General features: G+C 37.9%; 1 protein-coding gene across 4 annotated transcripts in view; it reads right to left on the bottom strand.

Annotated features, from left to right (window-relative positions):
- Positions 1-20,593, bottom strand: part of CPED1 (cadherin like and PC-esterase domain containing 1) — a 143,537-nt gene that overhangs the window by 53,126 nt on the left and 69,818 nt on the right. For all 4 annotated transcript variants that reach the window (XM_010706395.3, XM_019612394.2, XM_019612395.2 and 1 more), the window contains exons 14-17: positions 18,459-18,526; positions 18,100-18,144; positions 16,112-16,298; positions 14,481-14,649 (exon numbers count right to left, since the gene is read on the bottom strand). In XM_010706395.3, coding sequence (XP_010704697.1) covers positions 14,481-14,649; positions 16,112-16,298; positions 18,100-18,144; positions 18,459-18,526 — 469 coding nt within the window. The remainder of the gene's footprint in view (positions 1-14,480; positions 14,650-16,111; positions 16,299-18,099; positions 18,145-18,458; positions 18,527-20,593) is intronic.

Consider the following 20,593-nt stretch of genomic DNA (forward strand, 5'->3'; position numbering starts at 1 on the left):
TCCCACTGACTTCACTGGAAATGTCCACAGTACGTGAAGTTAAGCGTGCATACCTCCTTGAAGAAAAACACACTAAATCTTCATGTTTTCCATCTGAAACCTCATCAAGTCATAATCCCCAAGTATTTTCTGGGTCTTTTTGTTGTCACCATATTGTTGCTCAGCTCCTGCATTCTGTCAGCATTTCATTTTGCCTAGAATTTATTTGGCAGCTCTCAGAGATCTTTGGTAACATCAGAAACCATTTTTATCAATCCACTCTCTTTCACAATAAAATTCTGAAGTGTTAAAGGTTTGCCACAAAAATAAAGCAGCAATGAACACTAAACAAAAATCCTCTAACCTTTCTATCACGCATTTGACAATGCTATTGCAGCAAACTAAACGATTATTTTACTTAAGAATGTTTTTAATTAAAAGCAAATTATACCTAGAACATCTTTTTTTCTCCAACTTCTTTTTTTAATTTTTAATCTGGAAGTGCTGAAATGTGGAACTGTGAAAAACACTGGGCTGTTGCACTAGAAAAGGAATAGCACAATGGAAACAGTCAGTAGTCACAGTCTCATTCTCTTTGGGATCAGCAGTTTGGAGTGAGATGTGATACAGACAGACATGAGATACCTGTTGAGTTCTGCTCCCTTTCTCTCTGGATCCTTTCCACTTGGACATTTCTAGGAAGTTCCTTCAGCTCTTCTAAAATGACTTCATTGCTAAAAAAAGCCATGGTTTGATCTTTACCACAGGTGAACCCACTCCTGATACCTGTCATTTTCTATCCCCCTATTCCTGAAAATAAGCGGCAAAGTGGGCAGTCAGATCACTAGACAGAAATTTTCAACTATTTTGCATGTTTCTCCAGTGAAGCATTATAAAACCTATTTTGCATTTACAATGAGATACCATGTATCTCCATGTGCCATCTCAGTCTTATCTTGAAACACAAGAGAATGGTAGTCATTGTTTTGTCAGGAGTTTAAAAATATCCATTTCTTAAGGAACAGGGTGTGCTTAGTTTGACAAAGACTGAACTTCCCTGCTGAAGCACTTTGTTTCCCACAAGGAATTAGGTTAGGAGGCCTGATTGGGAGCAGTCTTAATCCCATGTTCTACTTGAATTCCAACCTATCACACGTAAGACTGGGGGGATATTGCAGCTATCTCCATGTATAGTACAAATTAGGACATTCTGCAGTACAAAGGAGTTGTAGGCATAGACAAAAAAGATAATTCTAACAAGAAATAACCCTGGAATGACCAGGGATACATTGAAGAGTCTGATTTACTTTTACTAAAGTAAATTTACTTAAAAAGGTCAGCCATAACACTGACTACAAGTTAAGTAAATTACACAGGTTCATAGATCCTTTACACAAAAAGACCTAGAAAAGATGAAATTCAATACTTGAACTGCACTATTTGAATGAAAAAGTCTATATCCTATTGGCTTGAGAAATTTTTTCTTCCTAAGGGTTAGATGTAGGGCACAACATCCATTTTGCAAGCAAAGGAACAACAGAATGACAGCATGAGACACCGGCCCACCTGCAACACATACTACTCAAATTCTTTACTGAACCCCAGAGGACTTCTGGTGCTTCACTGTCGTGACTGTTTCACTTTTCATGCCATGCTCAGACATTAAGCCACTCACAACTGGCCTTTCTTAAATAAACTCCAGAAGCCTTTGATCTGTTTTCTACAAGGCTTCCCAGAAGATATTGGCATCTACTTTATTTTTCAGACAACATGGGTGGAATGAGATTTATGAATAACTTCTGGACTCCAAAGCAGTCTGGTAGTAAGCAGCTGAGCACATGCCATTCAATGGAAGACTAAGGAATAGACGTTTGCTTTCCTAAACCTTTTGCAAAAATGTATTTTTCAAGGTCAGGACCACTGCCAGTGTGGTCAACACATGATTGCAGACTGTTCCTGACTGAATATAGCAATTATGATCAACACTAAGGCTGGTCATTTTTAGCCAGATTAAGATGCAAGGCAGCTTCAATGTGATGCTTAGGGTGGAAACTTAACATTGAAGCATTTAATTTCAAAGCACAGGCATCAGATTCAGAGCAGCCTGTCCAAGATTCCAGTACCTGCCAAAGATACTGACTAAGAAAATTCAGAAAATCAAAGTCCTGAGTTCTAAAACTAACTGCTGCTGCACTGGATACTGTTTCATTTTTTTCCCCAATAGTATATTTCTTTCCCTCTTATATAGTTATATATGTGAGTGAAAGGAGCTTGGGATGTACAGAGATTCCAACTGGTAAACATGCTTAATTCAACAAAATAAAATGAAATGAGAAGCAAAACTATATTTAATTACATCATCAAAGATCACATTTAAAAATAAAATAAATCTGCAAAAATTATTGCAGTAATTCTTAATACAGAGATCTCACACCACAAGACCTAAGGAACTCAACACTAGTGAAATGCTTTTGTCCTCTTTGAAATAAGGTGAAACATGCCCCCTGCCACTATTTTTCTGCAAGTACGTTGATTTTACCTTCAGCAAAAGAACAAGGATTCACTGCAAGGGGAACAGTATATGCAGAAGTAGCATGTGAACTTCAGAATTTTTTAAAGGTCATACTCATTTTCTCTCAGTATTAGTCAGACCCCTTCCACATGCCCTTACAGAGGTACTGGCACTTTGCATTCTGCTGCCTGAAATAAATCCCACCTTTTCATTATAAATTTAGTTTTAGTTGGTCACCAAATTTTTGCAGCATCTTGTGACTCATTTATCAGAATCATTATAAGTTTTTATATTTATTTCAATTTGACTAATTCAAAGATCAACTTTTCATCAGTCATCTTTAAGCTCACAGGCAATTGTAATAGATAGAGGTCTCTACCCAACATGGAGCAAGGCTGGCCTCAGTGCTGATTTGACTTCAATTACTCTATGGTGACTGATTTAACTTAAGTGCTTCCTGATTTATATCTGTGCACTGTAACCCTTAGCAAAATTAGTAACACTTATCACACATCAGTTGTTCCATGCTTTTTTACAACATTTGCATTCTGTTCTGGAAACACCTAACTTGATAACATTTATCATGCAGGTAGCACACTTGTTTTGTACAGCTAAACAAAATAGGTGGGAAACATTAAAAAAGTATTAAATGGCCTGAGTTCCAGATGGCTTGCTTGCTTAGTAAAGTAACAGTATCTGCTGAGATGACTGTGGTGGTGTGGATCCTTTTCTTTACTAAATACACACAGTAGGAAGTTTTCCTCTGCCTTTTTTGTCATCTTTACTGCTCTCTTATTTCATGACCTCTGAGTTAATCCTTCTATTCTTCCTATTAGCAAGTTTAAGCAGGCAAACTTCAAACAGACTAGCAATGGGTCACAAGGTTTAATGGGCATGTAGATAATCATCTAAATTACATTTCTGGAGCTGATGGGCCAGACAGTCTTAGAGAGTAACTTTACCAGCTTTCACTGTTAATCAGCAAGGATTGTGTGTCTCAGTAGGTATCTGCCTTCGCCTGCCTCCCAGAGGGGCTGGGTCCTACTGACTGATTAGCAAAGGCAGCTGCATTAGCTTTCTTCTCCCACAAAGTGCGTTATGGGGGCAGAAATGACTTGAAAGGCAAATGTGACCACAGCTCAAACACCAAGCGCTCTCTTCTCATCGCTGTGGAATTGCTGGCCCTCCTCTTGCAGATTATGATACTCGACACAACAGTTGTTGCCAATTTTTATGATCTGTTAACACTTAGGAAGCCTCATGCTGAAGGCTCTTCTTTCACATCTATTGTGGCATCATCAAGGGGAAAATTCAACAGGCTATTTCACATTTTCTGATGAATCTCACAGCAGCATTTGAAGCAAAGTGAAAAGAAAATAGTAATTGAACTGTCAATAGTGAATGCCCTGGAATTCAGCTTTGAAACACAAACTATAGAGGGATGGGAGAAGAGGATAACAGTTCTCTGTAGGATGCAGACAATCTTACGGCCTCAGAAATAACAATAGATATATACTGTAAAGCTGACTTTCTCAGTGAAGATACTCCCAAAGGAAAGTGAGTGTCTTGTTTCTTATACTGGGAGTTGTATTTTCTATCTACCTTGATCCTGAAAGGAACAAGAGCAGTGGAGGATTGGTTTCCTGTCTGGAAGAAGTGCCTCCTTCTAGTTTTAGGCTTGTCTTTCACAGTAAATGTTTCTCAGTGATTTATTTTACTGCTTTTTAACAAGATGTCAAATAAGCAGAAAACCAGACCAATTAAACACAATAAACTTTCACTGTCTTATGTGTACATAGCAGAGACCAATATCAGCACCCTGTCTAAACAAGGTAAACTGTTTTATATGTTTATAACTCTATACAGAAAAGAATCTGAATTAACCAGATGAGGAGCAAAAACTGCATTTTGGATCTCAGTTGAGAACATTCTACAACAAGAAACTACCTAGGAACAAAATAAAGTCAAGAACACTGATTGCCTTGTTTACCTCTTCAGCTCTTAGAAACGAAGTTGGATTTTGACTTTCCACAAGTTTTCCATTGAATCCCAGAATCATAGAATGGCTTGGGTTGGAAGGGACCCCAAGGACCATCGAGTATAACTATGGTTTCTGTGACGTAGGTACTACTGCTTCAGACTGATTTTAGAGAGACATGCATTAGGCTAAATACTTCTTTGATTTTCCAGTCCACAAAGCGTACTATCTCTCGAACCTCTAAACAAAGCTGACCAAATTTCCTATTTTGTCTGGGACAGTCCCAGATCTCAAAGATCGATTCATATATTCATAAAATCTTCAAGTCTCAGTTTTGTTTCAAGTGTTAACAGAGGCAAGGTATTATCCTGTTTGCCCGCATTCATGTGGCAGACAGAGGAAGATACCCACTTGTGGAGCCACAGCATCTTTGGCTCTTTCAGTGAGAACTGGTCAGAACTGATCAAACCATTATGCTGGACCATGAAATCTATGACAGAATTTCAGTCATGTCACATCCTCTTTACAACATAATACAAGGAAATAAGATTTGAATTTCAAATATTTGGGAGTAAACAGCCTGAAGAGCTGATAGCCTTTATGCAGCCCAGCAATAAATCACTTCAATCTCCATTGTTCCACTGTACCGTACAGCTGATTTGTACACCTCCCTTTGCTTTGCCATGCCTTGCCTATAGCACAGCTATTGTTTCTGGAGATGCATATGCAGGCATACTACCTTCTCTGCAGACTGATTTTTGAGCCCAGATCATATTAATGAACACCAGTGAAATAAGACTAGTAAGGTCAGATCCAAAGAACATTAAAGTCAATGGGAGTCTTTTTTTCAGTGTTCAAAGAACTAGGATTAAGGGTATTTTCTTTTCGTTTACTATTATGCATATTGTAGAAATGGCTTTTGCTCCAGTACAAACTGCAATGACCATTTTTATATTAAAAAGTTATCAGTCACACATGCAACACACAATAATGTTACTGTGATTATCCTCTAAAAACTTTGCCCATATGCATATACTGATTTGTCTGCAGCTAACAAAATGGCATTCTGATCACAGCTGTAAAACTCTCTGTACAGTGTTAGTCATTCATGAACTTTCTCTCCGTGAATCAGGTACATTGACAGAATACAACCACCAACATGGTCATTTACCCCAAATATAAGCTACATACCTCAGCAATGTTTCCGAAACCTTGGATGACCTTTTCTTTCTCCCCAGTTCCTTCTATTACTGTACTTTTAAACATAGCATTGCACTTTCTGGAGCTAGGAAAGAAGAAATGCTTAACTCATACTTGTGGCTCTCATATGCATATGGCTCATAAAAAGACTTTACTCTTTGTCAGAATATCTTATATAGAAATGGAAGCACAGAAAAAATATGGCCTAGATTCTGAATTTGCTATGTTTCCTGTGCAACCAAGGGCAAACAATGGCTTCTAAATAGTCCCTGAGTATTTGCAGGGGAATCGCTGGCTTCTCTCCAGAGATCTCAAGAGATTTCATTAGGTGACTTGGAGATCCAGATGCTGAGGAGGAGAATGCCCAGAGCCAGCTGGTAATCTCTAGCACCCTACGTGAAGGTATATTGTTTCAGGGCTGTACGCCTCTGTCTGCTCAGGGTCTGACCCCAGCAGTGCACTATTGCAGGCAAGAGGCAGTTAGAAAGGAGTGACCTTTCTGTAGTTGGTCAGGTTGGGTTAGGATCCCCCCAAAAACTCAGCCATCAGGATGGCCTCAGACTGGAGTGACTCAAACACAGCTCTCCTGCACTTGCTGGGCCACAACACAGAAATGCAGGGAGGAACCTCTGTGGAGAGCAGGAAGATGAAAGAGAAATAAGCACATAGAAGTCTGTATTGCACAGAGCCTTCTGTGAAAATTGCTACTATCAGTTATCTAGCAAAATGGAATTGGTTACTGGGCCTATGTCACAACAAAATCATCTGAATTAACATCAAAAAAGGACTGTAAGCAAAAATCTATTGCAAATATGGGGGATGATTGGATGATAGCTAAAAATAAACAAAAACCCTGTAACTAAGAAGAATTATACAAAACCAGCTTTTTGATCAGCTTTTCCAGAGAACTGTAGTCTCCCAGGAGCTGAATTGCCTACCCAGCATTTATTGTTGTCTGTCTCTTTTCACATTCACCCACAATGGCTCGCTGCTATTATTTGAAAAGACATTTCAATCCTGTGGTTAAAAGAATGGAATCAAAATACCCTTGGTCAAGTCCAATCTGTCCTAGCAGTCCTTTATTGACTTGGAGAATGCATTGTATCTGCAGCATTTGCCTCTACAGCACTGTGTCTGCCTCTGCATCTCCCCTCCTGCAGCACCCTCGGGAGCAGGCATTGCAAGACATCTGTCAGGCTACAATGTCCAATCACACACCCCACCAGCATCAGTGGGATCTTGCTCAGCATTTGCAATTATACTGGTCATAATTTGGCTCCCTACCATTTGTAGTCATGCAATTACGAATATCTACTCAGCGGACTCCTGGGAAGATCTTCATCTTCTGTATCTTTAGAGTATTATGCATGCCCATGAAATGACATAAATAATTGTATAAAGGGAGAGAACAGTCTGAACACATGAGAATAGAATTGCTCTTTAAGGTCATTGAAGTTTATCTCTTACAATTTTGTTCCTCCCATAATTATACGCTAACATTCTTCTATGGCAGTATAATAGCAAAATAACCCTTCAAATCAGGATTCACCTAAATGAGTTCCTAGGATGGCAGGATGTTTTTAGGAAGGCTGCACTAAGCTGCAAACATGCAGAAGAGTCTGTTGCAGAGGTTGGTGTCAGTAAACTCAGTGGTAATTAAGAGTGAGATCACTGCTCATTTAAGAAACTTCTAACTACGAGACTGTTGCCCAACAAAAGGAAACAGAGAAAAAAAGAAGGCTGAAAGCTGCCAAAAATAGTATCTCTTAAGGGGTGAATTACTGTAGCAACCTTGTACTTCCTCTGGAAAGGATCACAAATGCAATGAGTTTGCTAATATCATGCTCTGTCTCTGGAGGTGTTCAAGACCAGGATGGATGCAGCCCTGGGCAGCCTGGTCTAGTTTGGGAGGTTGGTGGCCCTGCCACAGGCAGAGGGTTGGAACTTGGTGATCTTTGGGGCTTCTTTCAGTCCAAGCCATTCTATGATTCTATGAACTCAGTCATAATCAGCTCAAAACTTCTGAATCATTAAACCAGCACTCATATGTCTTGCCTAAAAGCCCTGCTGGCAAGTTGTCCACTAGCGATCTGTGTAACACACCATTTCCCATGTACAAACCATCATAACAATGACAAATATAGTTGCTGCATGGAAACAGACACCCTCTTTGCTCTCTGCCTAATACTTCTGGAGAAGCTTCCTGGAAGGCATCTGGCATTAATCTGGTGCCATATGTTAAACAGGACCTAGCTACAGAAAGAAGAATAAGCACAGCTAATATCAAATTAAGAAAACAAGCAAAATGCATTAAAAAGCAAAACTATATGCTTTTCTCCATAGCCATGCTGGACTTGAGCCTACAAATTTGGGCTCTGTAATGTGGCATCACCAAAATGCTGGAGGCTGTGATGATATCCTAGCTGGGCACAACCTGTACTGGAGTTACTGGACGAAGCTCTAAAGCAAAATTTCATTCCATGTCTAGAGAAAGAGACACTTACATTGAAGCACAGCCATGCTGATCCTTTTGCTGGCTCTTCTCACCTTATTCCAATTTGTTCAGAGCACAGCAGTTGTCTGATAGGGAACAGAAACTGCAAGAACCAGTGATTAGTAGATGATGGTACAGATTATATATGAAGTCAACTATGTCGGTGAGGGAAGTGAGCATTTGATTTATAAAAAGAAAATCTAAAAGTATTACATTAATTCCCCCAAGGAGATAGATCTCTGCTCAGTTGAGCTTTCCAGACCTCCCTTTAAAGCAGCAGATACTGGCTGCTGATCAACATACCAGCCTAACAGCCACATCTCTGGTCCTGAGATCCAAAAGGAGGTCAGCAAAGAATAGCAGAAATGCAAAGATTCATCATAATGGTTAATTATTCCTCTGAGTCATCCACAAAGCAATACTTTAAATCAACACAAAAGCCTTTCTTATAATTAAGAAAATGTGGCAAGCCTTCTTTCCCCAGTGGCATAGATGTTGACAGTCAGAAAAAGCTGACTTTACAAAATGTTTTGTTCTGATGTACACAGAAATTAACTCTCTACTTGGAGATTTGCTCGGCGTATTTAGTATTAAAACCTCCACCTTTTATATCTTTTAAAATACACTTTTTAGATGCAGCAAGTTGTGTTATTACGTTAGGTGCTTGTAAATATTCTGCTTGTAAATGATTATACATCTCTTATCTTTACATGCTTTAAAATCTTCCAGTGTTTTTTGGGTTTTCGTGAGCTGTTGTCTGATCATGGATTTAATTACTAACAATTTTAGCAGCTTTTCTGCAAGTGAAATCACTCACTAACATTGCTTATAATACCTAATTTCTCTCAAGACAGGTACTCCATTAGTGTAATTTGGAATTGCACCCTTTAAATTAATTGAACCATATTGATATATAGGAGATGAAGATGAAGATGTAATTTATGTCAGCCTCTGTGTATTAGTTCTCTAATCACTGTGGGGCTTCCATCTGAAATACCTCCAATTTAACAGTGCATTGTTTGCTAGGTATTTGCTCTTCAAGTTCATATGAGAACTACTCTGTATTTCCTAGTGAACAGTTACAGGCATACAAAAAAAAAAAACAACAAAATAACAAACTAAAGCAAAACTCATTTATGCTTTATTTAATAGATTAATAGCAACACAGATGTATTTTTAGTGTTTTGTGTGTTTTCACCAGCAAATCACATCTACAGTTTCTGGATATGAAGCTCCTGTTTATTTAAAGTCAGATCTCTGGTTTTCTCCGTACAGCTGTAACTTTTCACTCATAAAAGCTTTAAACCGCATATGGATGTGAATTTCTTTCCTGGACAAAGCAAACACTGATTTAACACAGCACCCACTGCCACTCTTCTGGATCCAGTTGCTCCTATCCCTTCCATTATGCTAACACGGTAAGACTGGGAACCTAATCCTAGAAACTAGTCCATTAAAAATAATTTTAAAAAAAGGTCTTCCATCTGGTTCATGCATAGCTACAGGCAAGGAAGGAATGCTTAAGTTGGCATTACTCCTAGAAAGATGACTACCATACTATTCTCCCACCACTGATTCTGAAGAAAATTTAAATGCGGCTTGAGTATTTCAGTTCTATGAATCAGTGACTTTTTCTTGCCCCAGCCACTCTTTCTATGAAAACAGAGTTCTACTTTTGGAATCCAATGATAGCTAAAATCTTTGATTAACAGTTACGCTAACATCACAGATTTTGAGTAGGAAATTTCTATTTAATCAAAGGACATTCTTTTGAAGAAAGTCTATGCTGTAATAACAGTGCTTTTTAAAAAGGAGCAGCAAAAGAAAAAGAGAGAGCTCAAAGTAACTTCTTTAAAGTTTAGGGTATTTTTCTTGTCGTTTCTGAAAATATCAAGAATACTGGAAAAAAACCCTGACTAGCTCTAGATCTGAGACTAAGGAATGCAATGCGTGACTACACATATAATGGAATTTCTTTTATTTTCTTTTATTTTCTGAAGGGGAAATTAGCTGACTTCGCAAGTAAGATAAGATCTACTTGCTGATCTGATTTGGTTGTATATTCAGTTCAAAAGATGCACCTTCTGTATGTCTTACAGTGACATGAATGCAACACTGCCAAGAAGGTTGACTGCTACCACAGTGAGTACTGCAAAAAACTAAAAGTCTGCACAAAGCATCCACAATGCACTAAGAATAGAAGAGATGTGTGGTTCATCATGAAGGTCACACAGAATCTAATGCAACAGATACGAATTGCAGAAGAGACAAATGTGATTCAAACCTGTTCTGATGAGGACAAGATACTTGTTTCTCTCCCAGGCTTTTTTTACTTTTACAGACTCTATTCCATTTTTGCAAGCTTGAAATCTTTTTATGAAAGCACCGAATAAGAGTTCATGTTTCTGTAACTGACGCAATTCTTACATATATTATTTGGTAGGAAAATATTGTAATTGGAACAGCACACAGCTGAAAATGAACTCTAAACATCAGGTAAGTTTTTAAAGCTGTTCTATTGTATTTTCTTTCTCTCAGACCTGAGGAATCTATAGAAGAGGCTGAACATCCTTAAAACGCATACTGCACTGGACTGACTCTGGAAGGTACTTTTGCAAGTTTTATGCAAACATACAAAGCAGATGATACACACTGTGGCTAGGAATATAATTCTAGCTATCTCTCATAATGAATGCAAAACAAAGTTATTAACCGTATTATTAAAATATACACACAAATAACATGTGATAGCAAGATATGACAGCTACAAAAGTTCACAGTGCCAAACAAAGTTCCCCAAACACATCATGAGTTACTATCAATGACCTAAGCTACACAAAGAGTAGCAATGAAAGACAACATATTCATACCTTTCCAATGAGGTATATTTAAATCTACTTGTGTTTTAAAGACAGTGGACCCTGCAAGAATGAATAAAATAATCTGTTCTTTCTGACAGTGTGTGTGTAAGAGCTCTGGAATCTTTTACTTGAGTGTAATGCTGATATCCTACTTTTTTCTGCTTTCTTACATCTGTCTTGGTATTGCAGCTTCATAAAGGATAATTAAGTGGCACCTCCTCTTTCAAGAACACTAATTTTGAATACTGTCAACAGTTCCGCAAAATTAAGTTAAAGCACCAACCAACAACCTTTCCACCTGCAGCCCCAGCAATACTGTCAGAACACAGAATACATAATGAAAGGTAATGAAAGTCACTGAAGGTGCAATGGTGATGCCACAATTTGTCCCCAGCTAATCTGGTTTTAATGAGGATATTGCGGCTACTATCAAAAAGGAGACAGGACAATACTTTTTTTTCCTTTTAGAGGCTGCAAGGCTTGGAACCACACACTTCTTAATTCAATAGCCTTGATATTAATCCAGGATTATTCAACTGCATGAGAATTGTTAGAAGACTGGAAACAACATCCCGCACTCAGTCTCTTTATGGTAATTTTCCTTATAGTATCAGCTTGCAGTGAAACCTGAATATCCTAATGGGATTAAACATAAAAGAAAGTCAGGCAAAAAGTCAATGGATTAGAATTTTAACTGAGGCCTTCTGTGAGAAAGACCACACCACTGTTAGTGACCTTTTTCTCCCTATGTGTGATCCCAGTTGTGCCTAGTCAAGTGTCCAATGGAGACTCCATCAGTTCACGCTGTATTTATCCTTTTGCTCCTAAAACAGGTGTCTTGTTACTAAGAGAACAAGTATTCATGCCATTGACCAGGCTGTACTAACCCCCCTTGTAAGAGCCCATGCTGTTCACTGGTATGAAATGCAGAGTGTAATTATGCTATTTAAGAAGTGAGCGTTCTACTGATAAAAACCGTCACTCTAAGTAAAAGGCAGGAAAATGATGTAGTAAATAAGGAAAAGGACAATGAGTAGGCTTTTGAGTGTTTCAGAATGTCATGTCTATCACCAGCTCCAGCCTTTGTTTTTGAAATGTGCTCTCTGATAAGTTTACCTTTAACACATCTGAAAAAAATGTTAATTTAGAATCTCATACTGTATCTTCAGAGCTTTCATTAGATACCGCAAGAATGCTTTTCATCTCATTTTTACATTAAACTCCTTGAGTCCTCCCTAGCTCTGAACAATTATGTTTAATTAGAGAGCAGTTATTCACAGATGAGCAGTAAACTAAGCTCAATCAAAAGTAACTTCTAAAATGTTTCATTTTTATCATTCTAAATCTCTTTACCTTGACAGTGCTTCAAAGATTCACATTCAGTCTCATAAATGCTATCATAAAACCTTAACAACAGTGTAAATTCTAGTGTGGGAGGATGTGCAAGATGTTGAATTCCTTTTTCTACTCTAGATATGCCATTCTAAATTGGGTGACAAGAGGGGCTTTCCTCACATCATCTCAGACACGGTGTTTTTCTACTAGTGCTCAGCTTACTGATACTCTCCTGGAAGCTAGCCAGCATTATATCCATCTACAAAAGGCATGAGAGAAGACCCAGGAAACTACAGATCTGTTAGCCTGACCTCAGCCCCTGGAAAAATTATGGACAAAATTATCCTCAATGCTGTTGAAAGGCATTTGAAGAACAAAGCTTTTATCAAGTGATACCAAAATGGGTTCACAAAGAGAAAGTCCTGACTAAATAATGTGATCTCCTCCTACGATAAGGTCACTCAGTGCATGAAGGGAAGGGAAGGTGCTGAATATTACTGTCCTGGATTCTAGTAAGGTCTTTGATACTGTCCCTCACAGCACCCTTCTGGACAGATTGTCCAACTGTGACATGAACAGCTACATACTGCTTGATTAATTGGCTTAACAGCAGACCTCACAGAGTTGTAGTGAATGGAGTTACATCTGATTGGTGGTCTGTCACTACCGGCTCAATTCTAGGGCTGGTTGTGTTCAACATTTTTATCGGTGACCTGGATGCAGGAGTAGAATGCATCCTCAGTTTGTTCAGTGATGTTCAGTGATGAAGGCAAATTGAACAGAAGCCTTCCAGAGGGTCCTAGATACAGTGAAGCGTTGGGCAATCATCAATGTCATAAAATTCAATAAGGTTAGATGCTGAGTTCTGCTCCTAGTAATTCACACTCAAGATATCTGGCTAGTTGCTGTTCATGTGAACAGAAATCATAGGCATTACATGCTTTAATTATTGCTTGTTTTACTGTAGCAACTACTAGACCTCGTACTGAGCTAGTACAAAGAACAAAAAGATGGTCCTTGACCTTTTAAGTTTAAGTTAATTTTGAGAGAAAAGGCAACAAATGGGTAGTGTGGTAGTAGACTCATCACAATCAGGTAGGCAGATCAGCAGTCAATAGGCTATGACTGCTACATATATCTTATCTGACAGTTCTGATTTACAGATTGAGGTAATTATTGTCCACCAACATTTATAATATCATTGGTACTTGTTGTAAATTCCACTGCTTGTTTCTTCACAATTAAAAAAAAAAAAACTTATTAATCTGATCCATCACTTAAAATGCTCAGACTTTGCCCACCCAAAAATAACTTCTGCAGTATACAGAAAGAAACTGGAAATGGAAAATAGAGCTATGCTCCAGGTGTTCTTTTTTTTCCTGAAGAATTTTGTTATCACCATACTGTAAGTAATTGGAAGCTTCACTTTCTTTCATTTTTTTACTTCCAATTTTGTGTCTATCTCAGCTTGAGCCACCTCATCTTTCCACAGTTCCCTCCTAAGATTTATGGGACAGACTCTCACACTTTGTTTTCATTCAACAGACTCACTATTTCCTAAAGATTGTCATTTGTTAGGAGTAATTTATTTGTATACCCAAATTTATGTTTGGATAAATAGGATCTAAGCAGAAATTGTCTCTTCCTTTGAGCAGGTATTTTGTGCTTTTGCATATCTGTTTTCCATTGTTCTGTTAGGCTTTTAGAATAAACACTTTTGAATCATAAATTTTCTAGCATCATTTGTCCTGAACAGTGTTAAATGTGCCAACGTCATAGACATCTTTGGTGGTAAAAGAATTTCCACTGCTCCAGTGTCATAGATAGACAGGTACAGAAAGTCCAGTCTGTCCCATCACATAGTACTGAGATGATTTTCCTGCAAGTTCTCTGATGGGTAATCTTTGGCTGACCAAAGAAAGGATTAATTAACCTAGAGTTCTCGAATGCGTGCTGACTGTAACAGGTCAGTTTTATACTGAAAAACTTGTGTAAATGTTGTATTTCGTACAATTATAGCAATTAGGGCCCAGATTCTAATCTCACCAAATCTGACACTACACAGAGAAACCAGAAAAATCCACTATTATTTTGTGTAATAAAAGAAAAGAGAAACAATACCTGCACAAAACCACATATCATATAGTCATCAAACAAAGGCAGACTAGGGCGGTCCTCTCGATAAATTTTGATTTTATAGCTGCTCACAACCTGAGGACTGGGCTGCGAATCAACTGTTACAAGAACAACAATTTTGTTCAATCCAAGGCCAAGTGGGTAGTTAGCAATGCTGAAAGAGGAGAAAAAAGAAAGAAAGTGGAATTAACACTGAAGAAACAAAGATTTTCACTGTATTGTCTATGGCAGCTAAACTTGCTCCTTGAGACTTCTATTTCTAAAAGTTTATTATGCCATACATTTGTTTTCACATAAAAACAGCACACGCTGTTTTCTAAAAAAGTTTAAAATTCCTTCAAGAAGACAAAATAATGAAAGTGAAACTTTGCAAGAACAACTTCAGTGGCAGTGATAATTCTGATGGGAAATCTGTGAATGGAGGCATTAGGGACAATAATTCCTGGCAGGTCCAAGTCCAGAGTGAAGCCTGAAGGGAGACAAACCAGACGAAAAGTGTCACCTAGCTGTGGAAATTGTTCCTAGCCAAACATGATGGAATCCCAGACTCAGTCTGACACAAGAACGAAGCTCAACTGTGCTCTTCTTCTGATTGCAGTAAAATGAGAATGCTAGAAGACTGAGCTTGCTCATCCAGAGCTTTTACTTTTCAGTGAAAAGGGCATACGGCTATTCTGCTTGCCTTTTACAAGGAATAGCTCTCATACTTCTTGCAGACCTTCATTACCTCACAGTGCCTGTATATATTGTAATGACTATTAATATTAAAACACTGCAAAGCTGGTTGACAGAATTTTACAGGAGCTTTCATTTCAATCATAAACAAAATTGATTTCTTACTGAAATTACAGGAAATACACTAGGTATAACAACAACTGTACAGACTAGCACTGACTGACTTATTATTAGCAAGCATTCTAACTTAAAGTATCCACTTTGCAGTCAGTCAAAAGGCAGTGTGTTGTATAAATACTTTGTGCCATAAAGAAAAGCCAGTTTAGTGAATCACTGTTCCTTCCTTTCCCTTTTAAATCTTCAGTGCTAAGCAAGGAAATCTTTTACTAATGACTACTGAGTATGTAAGCCAGGCCTCAGGTTCTAAAGCACCTGGTGCAGATAAACACACACTTCTTGACCCTCTCGATATCCAAAAGCAGGGTGGTCTGGCCCAAAATGTCTAATGGATACACGTGCTGCTGTTTGTGAGAGATCTGGCTGAGAAACCCCAAACTGTAGGAAGGACTACAGTAATGATTAAACAGCATACATAATTGTGGGTGAGTGCTCAAATCTGATATTTAGTGATGACTTTGCTCTCTCACATGTTATCCAGCATCATATCACTCAATAAGATTGGACAACCTGGTACTCTCCCTGATGTCAATTCCTTACAATGTGATTCTGATAAAGCCTGGTCATTCTGAATGTACACACCTGAACTTATTTTCTCTATTTCTCACCTTACTTAAGCAAACTGCTGGCAGAGGGAGAAAGTCCAGCAGTCTGTTGTGCAAAATCAAGACCTGGATATGAAAGCTCATTTTCACTGCTGCCCTGATATATTTCTGAAGCTTACAACACTTTTCACTTTTAAACATTGATTTTGTTGCTAATACCTTGGTCCTTTCATCTCATCAAGGTGGACTTGGCACTGACAGTTAGAAGGCTCTGCTCCAATCTTCACTGTTACCACGTCAAATGGGACTTCTGCATAGTACTCCTTGATTTTTGGGTTAAACTGAGGATTCAAGTCCAGCTGTGGACTGGTGAAGATCTGCCTGATATGAGATAGGGTATCTTTATCTGTTCCAAGAAGGCATCAAAGGAAAAACAGTGAAATGTATGAACATTTATAAGTAACATGCAAATTCTGGCAGATTGATAACATGCACAGTAGAAAGATTTTAACTGCCTGCTCACTGTGAGACTGATAATCCTGATGCAAAGTCCTGCTGGCACCTGAGAGTCATTTTCAGGCCCTAGAGGGATTTTAGTCATTCGGTGCCTGATGACTCTAGTCAGAGGCACAAACTTCTAAGTCTCGATAAGCATCTGAAAATGCGAGGATTAGCTCTGCGAGATCCTGCCTCTAGTTGTTTAAATGGAACTTGAAAAAAAGTTAGGCCAGAATTCATAACCTTCTTAGGTACCAGCCTGTGTACAGGGTTTATGTACATGTGTAATTGCCAATAAAAATCAAAGTATGTTAGACATAAGAACAAGTCACATGGAGATATCTAGACTCATGGGGTCATTTGTAGTACAGCTTGAAGCATGATTTATTAAAATTCCTAAATAAAAAAATTCCAGCTACTTTCTTGTTTATAAAATCTCCACAATCAGATCCTATTTGCTCAAATGTATCTTTTATTTTGTAGTGTTTGCCAAATGACTCCTGAGAATAATCATTTGCTGGCAACTCATCTGTGACAAATATTTTAATCCAACCTATTGAAATAAGATTTACAGAACAATTACGTATTGAAAATTTTCTTTCCACATATATTATCTAGTATGTGTTTAAAACTGGGTACTTGAGAAAATACTTCAGCCAGAAACTTCTCTGTAATATATAAACTAATCTTATGGCTTAAACTGTTGTTTTTTCTTTTTTTTTTTTTATTCATAAGGGTGCATGCATTTCTGGGTGGGCCTTTCCTACCTCAGTATCAGCCTAAAGAAACAAAACAGAGCAATTTCGGTAATCTTGCAGAGACTAAGAAGTAAAGGGAGATGTTCCAGGGAAAGGGCAGGGCTAGATTTGCAGGGTAATAGAGACTCATAAATTGACAGAAATACTGACTTTATGTGAGTATGTGAGTACAAAAAGTACAGATACTGTACACATTACCTAGAGGGATTATGTCATTAATTGCTAAAACCAGAGGAGAAATTTTCAAAATAAAATGAATTGAGATAACTTCAAAATTAAATGGTAATCAATCATATGGTGATGACAGCCAACCATGAACTATTCCTGGCCTCTGACTGACACAGGCACTCCTGGAAGTATGGTACAATCACTAACAGAGAGGAAAAGTGGCTGAATGAGTAGAAAAGCCTCCCCTTTGCAAAGCAATTATATCACATTGAACAGCAAATTATTCCTCAGATAATACATCAGTAAGGAAGGCAGAAGAAAGCACTGTCACCAGTACAGACAGCAGCACTACAAGCAGAACACTTCAGAAAACTCTTCTACTCTAAAGCAGTTCTTTAAAATCACCGAGTTGAGAACAGGCCTGATATAAGGCTGATTTAATTCCACGCAAGCTTAAAAGCTAGTCCACAAAAACATTTGTATGCTAAAGTTATTGTAAATGAGGAGCAAAGTCTACTGAAGTACAGCGAGGAATCAATGAGTGTTGTAATATGCACAGTACGCATATAAAGAAACATTTAATTTTGTACTTGAGGCTTATTTAACATAACAGCCTAATTATTGAGCAATTCACAAACATTATTTCTACTTAAAATTCCACTGTTATGTAACAGCTTACAGGCACTCAATTCATTTAAGGGTTATTATAGAAAAAAAGGCAAGAAATTTGTTCAGGTAATATCTTGTCTTCCCTCCTAGTGATTTAGAAAACCCTCAACTTACCATAACTGCACTGAATTTCCTTAGTCTTACTGGAATAATGCAATGCTGAAAGAAACAGAAACATAAATTTTATTTTCTAATCCTGATTCACAATCCTATGGCAAGAGGAGCTCTCATTTTGGTAATTATATAAAAAAAAATCTTTGCAGTGTCAGATTTTGCTTTAGGCTCAAGAACATTGCTCATCAACTCAGCAGAACACTTATGCAGATAAGGAAGAAATTGCTTTTTTATATGTAGTAAGTCAAGATCTTCCAGCTGGAATGCAAAATTGTGTAATCTAAATCATACATATTGTCAGAAGTACTAAAAATAGGAAAGACATATTCCATATGAAATGTTTTATTCTTATCCCATACCTTCATGATTCTTCCACAAGCGAAAATGAAAGTTCTGCTTTGGAATCACATTTTCTTGAGAAGAATTCCTGTCAATTCAATAGCAGATACATTTCTACATTATTGGAAGAAACAGAATTCATGGAACATTTTTCAAAAAATTATATGTGACAATGCATGGCAGATGGCAATTTGATATTCTCTGTGGAAAGATGTAGCTTCTGGACTCTTGTTCCCAACATTAGTAATGCTACCTGAATGAATGTGATAGAAAACACTTACTTCATAATAAATAATTTTATACACCATGAAGAGAAAGAAAATAAAAAATAAATTTCCAAAAAATACTTGAATTGCTGGGAAAAGGCAGAGTAGATACTGCTGAGAATAGAACAACCCATGCCATATCTCATAACAGTTTTATATTGCTTTTTTGTATATGCTTGAGATTAAAACTTAGACTTTGTTCAAAAAGCAGTAGAATATGGATGAGGGCCTGTGTCATGGTGAATATCTGTAGTGAGTTCTTTGATTTGTTTGCTTATTCAAACTAAGCACATGATCAACATCCAGAATATACACACATATACCCTTGGTGAAAAAAAAGTCAATTGCAACTATTCATTAACACATTAGTGGCTCACAGTTTGCTAATTCTGCAGGTTTTTTTCTTTTGTGTAACATTTTGGGAGCATAGAAGAAGGGCCGTAGGCATCTCTCCAATTCATGAACTGAACTCTGGCTGATATGACCCTGGAAGAGGGTGCTTTTTTAAAAGGATCCAGTTTCAGATGTTTTTCTCCCAGTGTCTCCTGCAGAAGCCCTCATAAAGAAGCTTCTTCCCAAATACTGCCCACTCACTTTGAATTCTGAAAGACACAAGGTCATTCTCTGTGATAGGCAGGGGAGGTTCTGTGCAAACAGCCATCTCTGATGTTTCACCAGGAACTGCTGAAAACAATATTAAAGTCCATCATGGTAAAAGGCAAACTGTCAAATACTGAAACAGATTCCTGCATTATCTCAGTGAGATAAGGGGAAAAAACAGCTGTCTCTTGGCAGATCTGTGTGTCTTTGTATGTGCATGAACATGTAGTTTTGACATCTTGCGCTGTCTAGACACCGCCCTAGACATGCACCTTCATGACCTCTTTCAAAGGAGACAACAAACTAATAGAGAGTTTGTTTTCCACATTATAAGTCACTTAATACCCTGCTTTCTTCTTGCCAAGGAGGTAATGGCTAACACCTGTCAAATACATTTTTTCTCTCTCCACTGTTCCTTTTTGTATTGCAATCTTCCCAAAGCAATTGTGAGGTCAAAACAAGGTGTCTTAACTCTAGAAAATGTTAGAGTTTCATGTAGCCAGAGAGCACCACATGAATGTGGCAGCCATCACCACTGCAAGGGCCTAGCTTACTAAAGAACTTCATGACCTCTGTGCACCAATTCTATAAGAAGACTGTGTTTATCATCAAACATTAACACTCATATAATAGCTCACTTAATTACAGTAAGGTATCAAAATTTAATATTTAGAGGTAGTATTACAGAAAGATAGATTACTGTACTCATCACTGCTGAAGACTTAGCTTTTCAGTCATCAGCATCATCACATTTTCCTTTCTCCAAGCTCCTTCCATCAGCAGGACTGAGGAATGGTGAAGTTACGAAGCTTTCCCTCAGTCAGAGAGTGGCAGAGGTCCTGGATGCAACAGAATCCTTTCCTCCACACACTGTTGTGCAAAAAAGGATGTTCATTTGTATGAGCTGCCCCTTGTTTGTTTTACTCACTGTCTTGAATGAGCTGTCAAGCACAGATGAGCACGCTGCCTCTGTACTTTACTATTAGGTATAATTGTAAATGACTGTACATCGTGTACCCTTGGTATATGTATATTTGTGAGCATACCTTTTGGGAGATCTCCTCTGTGTACCTCACAAAATGTTAACAGTAAATATGTCCTCTAGGACTCACAGTGATTCAACAAAAGAGAAAGCTAAATGACTGACAGCAGTTGTAGTAATATAGCTTAGCAATAAAGGATATATAGAGATAGTTACATTTCACCATAAGATTAAAATCTAGTGACCCGTCTGGTAGACTAGGGAAAGGCTGTTGATGTAGTCTACCTAGACTTCAGCAAAGTCTTTG

Source organism: Meleagris gallopavo, chromosome 1 (genome assembly GCF_000146605.3).
Source record: "Meleagris gallopavo isolate NT-WF06-2002-E0010 breed Aviagen turkey brand Nicholas breeding stock chromosome 1, Turkey_5.1, whole genome shotgun sequence".
Lineage (NCBI taxonomy): Eukaryota > Metazoa > Chordata > Aves > Galliformes > Phasianidae > Meleagris > Meleagris gallopavo.